The sequence below is a fragment of the Schistocerca gregaria genome, chromosome 6, assembly GCF_023897955.1.
Source record: "Schistocerca gregaria isolate iqSchGreg1 chromosome 6, iqSchGreg1.2, whole genome shotgun sequence".
NCBI lineage: Eukaryota > Metazoa > Arthropoda > Insecta > Orthoptera > Acrididae > Schistocerca > Schistocerca gregaria.
The window spans coordinates 260,548,966-260,561,645 of NC_064925.1; the positions used below are offsets into that span (position 1 = coordinate 260,548,966).

General features: G+C 43.2%; 1 protein-coding gene across 1 annotated transcript; it reads right to left on the bottom strand.

Annotated features, from left to right (window-relative positions):
* Positions 1–4,794: 4,794 nt before the first annotated feature.
* Positions 4,795–12,378, bottom strand: LOC126279006 (uncharacterized). The gene is made up of 2 exons (XM_049979385.1): positions 12,185–12,378; positions 4,795–5,537 (listed from the first exon to the last, which is right to left on the bottom strand). The coding sequence occupies exons 1-2, from the start codon at positions 12,330–12,332 to the stop codon at positions 4,900–4,902; spliced, it is 786 nt and encodes a 261-aa protein (XP_049835342.1). The 5' UTR covers positions 12,333–12,378; the 3' UTR covers positions 4,795–4,899.
* Between the last annotated feature and the right edge of the window lie 302 nt (positions 12,379–12,680).

Genomic DNA, 12,680 nt, shown 5'->3' on the forward strand with positions numbered 1-12,680 from the left:
AAGATTAGTAACATTTCAAAATGGACTAGAAAACGCGTTTTTCTTACCTCTTGCAATTGGAGTAGTGAAAGGTACTCTCCAGATGGTAACAGTTCTAATTATTGTATGGCAGCGAAACTTGATAGATATGCTAATGCTCGGATGCGAAACTGGTTAAAGTTTTGGGCACCTGTTACCAATCTGGCGTTTTACACTAAAAGGCATCCACGCTGTCATTTGAGAAGCTATAACGTGAGTGAACAGTATGTCTATCGATAAGATGGACCCTGTGCTGTTAATGCAACTGTTTACGGCAATTACAGTGCTAGATTGAGAGAATATCGCCGGCGGAAAGGTCTGAGGAAAGGCGCGATGCCATTGAATGGTTTAAAGAGGTGATGACGAAACGAAACTGGAAAACATGGGTATGCTTGGCGTGGCAACGGGAGGAGCAAGGCGGCTCATCCCGGTGGAAGTCACTGACGAGGTTACTGCTGCTGCAACTGAGCTCGTGCAAGGTCACAAAAAATGTCCATCCCATGGCCGACTGTACGGAAAATTTTAAGGTCTATTTCTGTTTGTTGATGGCACTATCTTGGTTGTAAAGCATGTTATGTGCAACGTTGGCTCGGTTTCAAATAGTACAGTTCATGACATTAAGTTCATGGCTTGTAGAAAATAAACTAACGCTGAATGAGAGGAAGACTCAGTTTTTTCAGTTTATAGCACACAATTCCACAAAACCTGATGATTTAATTTCACAGTATGGGAATGTGGTTAGTGAAACTGAATTGTTCAAGTTTCTAGGTGTTCAGGTAGATAGTAAACTGTCGTGGGTAGACCACGTTCAGGATCTTGTGCAAAAATCTTAGTGCTCCCTCCCATTTTTACTATTCGCACGGTATCTGAAGGAAATGGAAATGAGCGTTTGGCGTCATTTGCCGGGAGACCCCTTACGGGGCAGGCCCGGCCGCCTAGGTGCAGGTCTTATTACATTCGACACGACATTGGGGTGCCGGAAGGAGATGAAATGATGATGAAGACAACACAACACACCACCCAGTCCCTGAGCGGGGAAAATCCCCGACGCAGCTGAGTTAAGTGCTCGTTCGACACGAAATTTAGTCTACGTTGCTTATTTTCATTCGCTATGACGTGTGGCATTATATTTTGGGGCAATCCTTCCCATTCTCAAAGGATATTTTTGGCTCAGAAGCTGGCGATTCGGGCAATGAGTGGTGTACGTTCGCGAACCTCTTGTAGACCCATGCTCACTAGGCTGGGTAATCTGACACTGGCCTCTTGACTTACTGTATATTCTTTACTGTCGTTTCTTGTTAACAATATCAGCTTATTCCCACGAATTAGTAGCTTTCACTCAGTTAACGCTCGGCAGAACTCGCACTTCCTTAACTCTTGTTTTTAGATGAAATTTTGAACATATCAATTTTTATATTTATCGGAAAACAATGTGAAATAAAGAATAACTACAGAATTATTTCAGTACTGATTTCATTTACCTTATTGTTACTACAAGTTTTTCTTCTGGCCTTCTATGCTAATTACACCATGTTTCCATCTGCCGATGTTCAACAATCTGACCGGCCGAAGTGGCCGAGCGGCTCTAGGCTCTACAGTTTGGAACCGCGCCACCGCTACGGCCGCAGGTTCGAATCCTGCCTCGGGCATGGATGTGTGTGATGTCCTGAGGTTAGTTAGGTTTAAGTAGTTCTAAGTTCTAGGGGACTGATGACCATAGATGTTAAGTCCCATAGTGCTCAGAGCCATTCTGCACATTGGCAGGTGGAATCACCTGCATTATCCGTGCCCACCTGCAGTTGCATAAACACTGGCGGAAAAGAAATCGCAACACTAAGAAGGAGTTGTGCGACATAAACGAAGTTGAGTGATCGGAGTATTTCTATACCTGAAAGATGATGTCAATTCAGAAATCATGCAATCGCATATGGGTGGCGCTAGTAGGTTTGCTTTACATACATGCCGTAACGGTCGGGCGCGTTAGTTATTTTTTAGATCAGGCGTGGTGAGTTGATGTTTGTCCAGAAGGCACCAACAAGTTACTAAATTTGAACGAGGTCGTGTAATAGGACTACGAGAATCTGGTTGTTCCTTTTGCGATACTGCAGGAGGACTAGCACAAATGTAGATACTGTCCAAGACTGCTTGCAGCGGTGGTCACGCGAATGTACGGTCGCGAGAAAGCCAGGCTCCGGACGGCCACGTGGCACTACCGAGACAGAAGACCATCGTGTTCCTGGTTGAATATGGCCGCAGATTATAGGCGACACAAGCACATTCCAAATGCAAAAAGAATGGTAGGAAGAAAAACAAGAGCAAATAACAAAATCAACACGATGATGAAAATGATGTGATAAAATATTAGAAATAAAAACAATTACATTATAACCAATCGACTGAATAAAAATGATAAGCAGAGTCTTTTGATTTGATTTAGAAAAGTAAAAAATTTCGCTACATTTGACGAGATTCGAATCTTCCACGTCCTGTACGTGAAGATTGTACGCTAATCACTGTGTCTTGCCCCACTACACTGCAAAGAGCTGTTTTATTTATGGCTCTCGTGTCCAAGTCGCAACGATTAATTGACAGCCTTTAAAAATTTGCCTTCACGCCATATTGTGCGACGCTTATCGAACGTAAGCCGATCTCTGTGAGTATAACTCTGTAAACGACACTGAATCGCGTCTTGGGTGGAAGGATCCAGTAGTCATTGGTTACTGTTGTGTACGAATGTCCCGTAGTGCTCAAAGCCATTTGAACCATGACTGTGTGAAATAAATTTCTTCCAAAGGAATCATTGGCCCATTTTTCAGATCCGAAACGATTACTGCATCACGCTATCTGGACATTCTTCGTGAATTTGTGGCGGTACAAACTGCCTTAGACGATACTGCGAACACCTTGTGGTTTATGCAAGATGGTGCCCGGCCACATCGCACGGCCGACGTCTTTAATTTCCTGAATGAATATTTCGATGATCGAGTGATTGCTTTGGGCTATCCGAAACATACAGGAGGCGGCGTGGATTGGCCTCCCTATTCGCCAGACATGAAACCCTGTGACTTCTTTCTGTGGGGACACTTGAAAGACCAGGTGTACCGCCAGAATCCAGAAACAATTGAACAGCTGAAGCAGTACATCTCATCTGCATGTGAAGCCATTCGGCCAGGCACGTTGTCAAAGGTTTCGGGTAATTTCATTCAGAGACTACGCCATATTATTGCTACGCATGGTGGATATGTGGAAAATATCGTACTATAGAGTTTCCCAGACCGCAGCGCCATCTGTTGTTGACAATTGTAACTACCGTAATTTCGAAAATTTGACTGCCTGAAAATGTACTGTTGTCCCAAACATATTGCAACAAACGGTGTATTTCTATCGCTGCTCGTTTAGTTTGTATTGCCGTTTCAAATATACCGGTCAGTTTTGAAACACCCTGTAAACGCGCAGTCAAGAATTATTAAACTCGTCTGAAATAGTTACTCATTCCTCACCCCAGAGACGGCTGCTGGCACTCGTAAGACCTGCAGTGTCAAGTGCTGTGACGTATACGCCGCAGCCAGTCTTTCTTGTGGGCCTCGGCGAGTTCGGAGATGACGTCACAGGACTTGCTGGTGTGTTTAGAGTGAGCATACGGAGCTCATTTCTGACTTGTACGGATAGTGCGGTTAGACTTTCGGTGAACGGCGCCATATAAGCGTTTTAGCAGCCGCATGTCAGAGTATTCCCAGCATGACCTGCATAACTCAGTTACCTGCCCTGCGTAACTGAGTTATTCAGTTAACCTGCTGGTAGTGGTTCTGTGGTGTTTTGGGAGTGTTTTTCGTTTCATAACTTGGGATCTCTCACTCTGATTACAGCATGCATGAACCAGGGTGGTTGTAGGATTTTCTGTGGCCAAGAGTTGTCCTTCTTTCTACTTCTTCCTACATCTTCATGATGAGTGTGCTGTGCACACTCCCGTCTTTCTAGATGACAACGGCTGTGTTTACAACGATACATAGTACTTCTGTTTAAAATCCATTTGAGAGATCAAAACAATTTTATATATTTATCTATTTATTTACACGCCTTGTTCCGTAGGTTCAAATTGAGGAACAAATCTTCAAGGTCATGGAATGTGTCAGTACATGAAATAACATAAAAGTAATAATAGATAAAATAAAATGTTTACGAATCCAAAAAAAGTCAAACCATTAGTTTAAGTAAACGCAATCAACAATATAAGAACCAGTTTAAATTTTCAAGTAACTCATCAACAGAATAGGAGTAACCCATGACGACACTCTTCAATTTCGATTTGAAAGCGCTACTGCTACGATTTTTGAATTCTTGTGGTAGCTCATTGGAAATGGATGCAGCAGTATACTGCACACCTTTCTGCACAAGAGTTAAATGGTTCAAATGGCTCTGAGCACTATGCGACTTAACTTCTGAGGTCATTAGTCGCCTAGAACTTAAAACTACTTAAACCTAACTAACCTAAGGACATCACACACATCCGTTCCCGAGGCATGATTCGAACCTGCGACCGTAGCGGTCGCTGGGCTACAGACTGTAGCGCCTAGAACCGCACGGTCACTCCGGCAGGCCAGATTGTTGAACATTGGCAGATGGAATTAGCACAGAAAGCCAGAAGAAAAACTAGTAGTAACAATAAGGTAAATGAAATCAGTACTGAAATAATTCTGTAGTTATTCTTTATTTCACATTGTTTTCCGATAAATATAAAAATTGAAATGTTCAAAATTTCATCTAAAAACTATCAAAATAGTTACCAGTGGATTTATGGAAGTGTCCAAGTAACAAGAAAACATGTTAACAAACTGTAATTATTAATTCCAAGCCAACTAGTAGAATATGAGTAGAGGGAGACTACTCTGTTATGTGGGATGTTGGTTGATTTGGATAGGCAAACTCTTGTACTACCTCATTAATCCTATTCCTAAATAATAATTTTTTACATTCTGGAATTTTTTTAATGTGGACCATTAAACTTTTCAAAAACAGTTCGTCGCAGTCATCGCCGTCGTCGTCGAGGTCATCTGTATGCCTTTTCTTGTGGTATTTTGCCAATGAATATTGGAGTTTTTCTTTTTCTAAAACGCTTTTTTTATAATGTTTTAGTTGGCGGTTCTTTCCTTTCTTCTCTCGATCAGACAACTGCGAGGACGAAAGTAATAACGGCTTATTACTTGAACATGTCTTTTCAGCTTCTAGGGAAACGTCGCTTACGCTCTGCGGTGATGAAGCCAACATTTTGAGATCACATGGTTCTGCATCCGTCCTACAGGTTTTGCAGACTTCTGTTGGCAGCTCTTCAGATGTGGATGCTGCAGACTCAGTTGATTCCGATACCGAGATGCGGCGCACTTTTCCTGGCTTTCTAACTTTCACAAAGTCCTCCAAAAACATTAACAAATGTAAATAAGGCCATCTTGATGCTGGCTTTCTTCCAAGTTCTACTGCAAACTGGTCTCTTAGATACTTCCATTTCTTTCTTAGCACGGTCTCTGAAAACAAATTATTTTTGATGATTCAGTATTTTAACCTCATACCAAGTATTACAGGTGATAAAGGAAAATTAAAAGTTATATTACTTTACGATTTCATTTTGGTGACAATCCATTGGATCTCTTTTGGGTGTTGCATACAATTTTGGAGTGGGTGTATTAATGGCTATCAACGTGCTTGCTGGGACTACATTCTTGCAATGTGGGAGGAACAGCAACAAAAGCAAATAATTATGCCAACAAAGGAGACTTTCAGACAGAAAGCGGAAGAACTTTATAATATATGAAACTTTCCAAATACTGTCAGAATCGTGTCCAAAGAATTTAGGATCGATTTTTCAGTTGCAATAGCTTCTTCTTCATTGTCCAACAAGAGGTTCATAACTACCGGTGTCGGTGGGTTTGGTAAGCAGAATGATGGTAACACATTTCAAATATTTACACTCCACATGATACTAAAGGGCAATACCTGGACGTCCTGCAACTTAGCTTCTTGGCTTAAACGAAATTCGAAGCTCCGTACGTATTTGTAGGGTCTGAGGCGTATCCACTGTTACCTAACTTCGAGAAACCTTATAATGAGAAGGGATTGACTACAGAAAAGGAATGTTTTAACGAAAGGCTAACCAATTGCCTTTGGTTTGGTATCGAAAAGTAGACCCGGAAGATTTTCACCAGCACTTAATTGATTTAGACTTCAGTCAAGGGAAAAGTCGGAAGCAGGTTGTGGGATGACTGTCAAATAAAAGTAGAACTGTAACAGATGTACAGGCTTATTCCAAAAGAAAGACCAGACTTCAGTTATTTATTACAAACCATGATAGATAGAAACATGTTACTGGCTAGAGGAAGGTTTGAAGTTTTATGTTCGCAGCACAGATAATATGCCAGGCACCAAATGTGAGCACCATGCGTTGCTCTAGAAACACCAAAATGATAGTCCGTTTCATTGTACGCATGACCACCACAGAAAAAGTTGCGAAGTGTGAGGTCTGCTGACCTGGGAGGCCAAAAGCAATGATCAAGATCTTGTTGTCTACCTCTTGCAATCCAGATTAGTGGAACTGTGTTGTTAAGATGACGTCACACCTCAAGGTGAAAACGGGATGGGGCGCCACCATGCATGAAAATTAGAAGAACTGTGGAATCTTCGTGAAGTTGATGAAACAACCAGTTTTGTAGCATATCTAGGTACGACACTCCTGTCACAGTTTTCTCCGCAGAAAAGGAAGGTTCATAAACTTGGTGAACATAAACAACATCAAACACATTGTTTCGGCGAGCCTTTGCCTGTTCGACGACGACGCAAGGATTTTGCGACCCCAAATTCTTGCATTACGGCGTTTTACTGTACTCGATAGATAGAAGTCGATTTGTTCGAAAAGATGAGTTATTCGAAAAAAAAGACGTCTGACTTAACCTGGAGCATTGAAATGCAAAATTTGTACCTTCTGTTTTGGTCGTCGGAACGCAATTGCTTCAGTAAATGAAACTTTTTAAGGCTTCATATGCAGGCGTCATTACAGACCACAACTCACCTTTGTTTGAGGAACTTGAAGTTCGAGGCCTTCCTGTCTTGTGGACTTACGAGGGCTCCGTGTGAACTGATAAGCGCGACATTTTCATCAGATGCGCGTGGTCGACCAGTACTCTTCCTTTTGCAGATGCCGCCAGCTTCCAAGAATTTTGTACATCGGTCATAAATTTGCTTGTGCAGAGGTGGCGTCTAGCAATGGATATTGCACGTGAACTATGTGTTGACTTCGCGCAAATGCCAACACACAAAATGATTTCTTCTCTTGTGTCGTTGCCATGTTACTACAAACTAACAACAGCGCACCTGTGTCAAGACTTTGAGCCTTCCTCTACCCAGTGGGCTGCGCAATGTGTTTCTGTCTTTTATAGTTTGTAATAAACAATTGAAATCTGTTATTTCTTTTTGAATTATGCGGTAGAGTGATCGTCACGAAAAATTCAACACTTCCAATTTCTTAAAGTATTTTGAATTTCTGTATTTTTAATATCACTCATTTTTATGACAATAATCTACTATTTAAAATAAAATATTATGATACGCTCCCACATAGGTATCTAATAAGGAAGAATAAAACGATTATAAATAAATTAAGCCAGAGATACAGAAGTAACACGAATGGATTTGCACTTAAAGCAAATTTTGAAGAGGCTCACGAAGGTAATGCACCTCTATTTTCTACACTTCGCTTCAGACTTCTCTCTGCGTCTTCAAATGTGTATTACTTTCTCTGACACCAATCAGTCATCGAACCTTTCAAGCATACTCCTGATTAATGCTGCACTGTCCTCTCGAGCAATCATCTACCACACTTTCAGTAGGGCCTCACATAGGACCAGAATGGCCTCTGAATAGATCTGACAGGCCTTTCTTACCAGCAGATTCCAACCATGTTCAATAGGATTCAAATCACAGCTTCGAGCCGGCCTTCATCCTACTCCTGCAGTTCTGGCGATGTGAGCATGCATTTCTGGTATGTAAAATCGTTACCAATAAATTTAGTGTAAGGCGCAACATGCTCCAAAAGGATTTTCTCCACGTTCCGATGTGTTGTCAGGCTTCCTGCCTCCCTGAAGATGAAATCCGTTCTTGTGGTCTTATTGATTCCTGCCCACACCATCAGAGCACCGCCGGCCAGGGTGGCCTAGCGGTTCTAGGCGCTACAGTCTGGAACCGCGCGACCACTACGGTCGCAGGTTCGAGTCCTGCCTCGGGAATGGATGTGTGTGATGTCCTTAGGTTAGTTAGGTTTAAGTAGTTCTGAGTTATAGGTGACTGATGACCACAGAAGTTAAGACCCATAGTGCTCAGAGCCATTTGAACCATTTGAATCAGAGCACCACCGTGCAAAGGCGTCCTGGATGAAGATGTGCAAGGGCACAACCTTTTCCCAGCCCTTCTCCACACCCTCACTCTACCGTCAGGAGATCGCAGGCTAAATCGCTATTCATCGATGAACAACATTCGTTCCTAATGTTGTGCTCGTCAGCCGCGATGTTCCCTTGTAAAACGTATTCGAGCTGTGTGGTGCTCGCTGATGAATTCTAGACCTGTAGAAGGTTTCTTAGCGTGAGGATTGACTGCTTCCACTCTTCAGTGGACAGTTCTCACACATGACATTGACCCCATCGAAGTTAATGGAATAGATTTCGTGCTTCAGTGGCGGTAGACGGTTGCAGAGAACGTGAAGTTGCAAGAAGTGATAATCTCTTGGCAATATTGATCTTCTCGGGCCTGATTCTGGTTTCCTTGCATAGCCTCGAGTTTTCCTGTACTATCTTACGGTTCTGCAACTCGTGGAAGGTGTAGTAGTTCTCATACGTCCCCATCGTAATGTGCGCTGCGAACTTTTTCCACCAATGCAACAGCATATGTTGCGTGTTCAGGGCTAAACGGCATGCTTACTCCAGAAAGCTGATTTCGACAGTCACATAAAGAGCCTACAAACCCAGCTGATTGAAAGGGGAACAATACAAGGTGTAGCAATGAGTGGTACAGTGCAGGAAATTATTGCTTCACATCCAGTGATGTGTTTTTCAGGTTACGCCAGAAGAAACAATTAAGGCTACGGAAATAAATAATCGTCGCTCCATTGTTTGCACACAAGGCGATGCCAGTAATATATTCCGTCTAAAAACTAGGGACGAATATTAGACCTTGATTAAATAGATATATTACGTGTTACCTTTGTCGTGCTAGTATTACAGCATATGTAGTAAATAACCCCTCAGTGTACAACTGAAGACTTGCTTTATTGGCGGTTCATTTGTATTTACGAAATGAACATGTAGGAAATGTTAAAATAAACATTATATGTACATATGAAGTAATATGTCGCTTATTTTCTCGTTTATTTGTTGACATAATATCGGATTCTGATCTGTGTTCGTCGTTAGTTTAATATCAAAAAAACATTGCGCTATGTATTCCTTCTCCACGAATCGTAAATCACGACCTGTCGAGTAGTTACGTATGATTATAGCACGTTTGTGCTGCAACAACGCAACTCTCATGTACACTATGTGATCTAAAGTATCTGGACATCCCCAAAACCATACTTTTCATATTAGGTGCATTGTGCTGTCACCTACTGCCAGGTACTCCATATCAGCGACCTCAGTAGTCGTTAGATAATGTAAGAGAGCAGAATGGGACGGTCCTTGCAACTCACGGACCCTCGAACCTGGTCAGGTGATTGGATGTCACCTGTGTCATATGTCTGTACGCGAGATTTCCACACTCCTAAACATCACTGAGTCCATTGTTTCCTATACGATAGTGAAATGGCAACGTGAAGGGACACATGCAGCACAAAAGCGCACAGGCCGACCTCGTCTGTTGACTGACAGAAACCGCCGACAGTTGAAGAGGGTCGTAATGTGTAATAGGCAGACCATCACACAGGAATTCCAAACTGCATCAGGATCCACTGCAAGTATTATGACCGTTAGGCGGGAGGTGAGAAAACTTGGATTTCATGGTCGAGCGGCTGCTCATAAACCACACATTACGCCGGTAAATGCCAAACGACACCTCGCTTGGTGTAAGGAGCGTAAACATCGGAAGATTGAACAGTGGAAAAACGTTGTTTGCTGTGACGAATCACGGTACACAACGTGGCGATCCAATGGCAGGGCGTGGGTATGGCGAATGCCCAGTGAACATCATCTGCCAGCGTATGTGGTGCCAACAGTAAAATTCGGAGGTGGCGGTGTTATGATGTGGTCGTGTTTTTGATGGAGGCGGCTTGCACCCCTTGTTGTTTTAAGTGGCACTATCACAGCACAGGCCTACATGATGTATTAAGCACCTGCTTGCTACCCACTGCTGAACACCAATTCGGGGGTGGCGATTGCTTCTTTCAACACGATCGATCGCCTGTTCGTAATCCACGGTCTGTGGCGGAGTGGTTACACGACAGTAACAACCCTGTAATTGACTGGCCTGCACAGATTCCTTACATGGATGCTATAGAACACCTTTGGGATGTTTTGAATTTCTTAATGGTTCAAATGGCTCTGAGCACTATGGGACTTAACATCTATGGTCATCAGTCCCTGAACCCGCCGGGAATTGAACCAGTGAACTCGGGCGCGGGAAGCGAGAACGCTACCGCACGACCACGAGCTGCGGACCTGCGAGAGTGGAAATTGTCATCAAGGCTAAGGGTGGGCCAACACCACACCGAATTTCGGCATAACCGATAGAGGGCGCCACGAAGTTGTAAGTCATTTTCAGCCAGTTGTCCGGATACTTTTGATCACATAGTGTTGCCTTGCTGGCGCCGTCTTTCCATCCGTGCGAGGCGAAGGTTAGCCTAGAGGTGCTTCATGCAGATCCGAACAACAAAAGGGCTAAATTCCCTGTGTAAGTGATTGGTAAAAGCGATGACCAGCTGGCAAACCCTATAGTTTCAAATCTCATTTTAGTACAGTTTGTAAGAGATGATCATCATTTGTGAAGAAAACTTTGATCCCACAGCTATTTTCACAAAATAGTTACATGTTTCCAAATCGCGCGATTGTCGTACCCTCGTGTTGTGTGGGTTCTGTATTTCTTCCTGCGAGCCGAATAACACTCGACATGAAGTTCAGGCAAACGCAAATGGTATTTCTGCACTCTGCTATTGGTACCGACGGATGTTCATTTTCTAAAAACTTCTCGAACTGGTTAAGCACGATCTGTTTCTCGCTGCTTCTTAACGATTTTCCGCAGCTTTGTTTCTGTACAGAACACGAAGCAAAATTTGCAAGTTTTCGCAGCGCATACGAAGAAAACCACATGAACACAACTGATGTGACAGAGAAAGAGACTGTGCAGTGGGATTTTAAAAAAGAACTGCATGGGTTAAACATTAATATGCCGATTAACAGAAAACAGTCAAGGTTTTCAGTGCTTAAGCGTGTCTCATTTTGTCATTCATGCTTGAACAACAACTTATCAACTGATACATAAAAGGGCCTATTTCCGGTGGCGTGACAACATCTGGTTTATCTGCATTGTACGCGGCGAGCAGTCGATGAGGGTACCGAGGGGCTTTTGTTTGCATTATAACTGAGTATAGTAACACCATGCTTCCGCGAAAACTAAAGAAGCTAATTACTCATAGAGAACACTGAAAATGTGAGTCGTAGAAGATTCATACTTTCTGATAAGCAGAGAAGTAGCACGTAGGCATTTACGAGATTTTTTTAACTTTTACACCGCACAAACAAATTTCAGAAGTTCATTCCACCAAAAATTCCTAACAGATGTGCGCTAGAAACAAGAAGCCTTGACCAGAGCGAAAACTTCACAAAAACTGCATCTGGACTTTTAACTCAGTAAGCCTATTCTCTCTCTCTCTCTCTCTCTCTCTCTCTCTCTCTCTCCCTCCCTCCCTCTCGTAGTTTACGCCAACAACCATCATGTTGATGATGAGACACTGGGACAAAGAGACAAAAACTTTCAAGTTGATGAGACACTGTGATAAACTTTTCACACGGGAAGACGAAGCATTCTATCCTAAAGAAGCGGATGAACAGTTGAAGCAGATATCGTCAGGAGGACAATTGTAATACGGTGTTCTAAAGATGAAAAGACAGGATAAAAATAATAATAATTCGTTACTAACCATCAGTTTTCATCTCACTGCTGATTTCAGCCCAGCATTTTTCCACAACGTGCCTCTTGGAGTGGTTTCTCGACTCCCTGTCCCATATTGCTGGCCTCTCATAAACCAATGCTATTAAACCTTCCAGGTCGATCATTTTATCGCGCATTATAAACTGTGAACGCCGAGACGGCCAGCGTTGTACGTCCGAAACGGGCGACTGACAACAACCGGCGCCTGCCAGCCGATGTCAGTGCTGCCACCTGCACCGCGTGCTGCCGTTCCGTTGTTTGCGCACACAAAGAAAGCGGGTTGCCTGCGCGGCGGAGTACAGCGCGGGCCGCCCCGAACCGGCGCCGAAAACATGTCCCCTTGTTGTCTAATGAGGCAGCGCACGGTGGCGGCCCCCAGCGAAAGCACTGTTTCGGTGCAGAGGGCGGCCGACGCGCTTCGCTGACAAAATCGAGAAGCTATCTGCACAAAAACTGATCCGTAAAAAAAAATAGTACACTCTTTC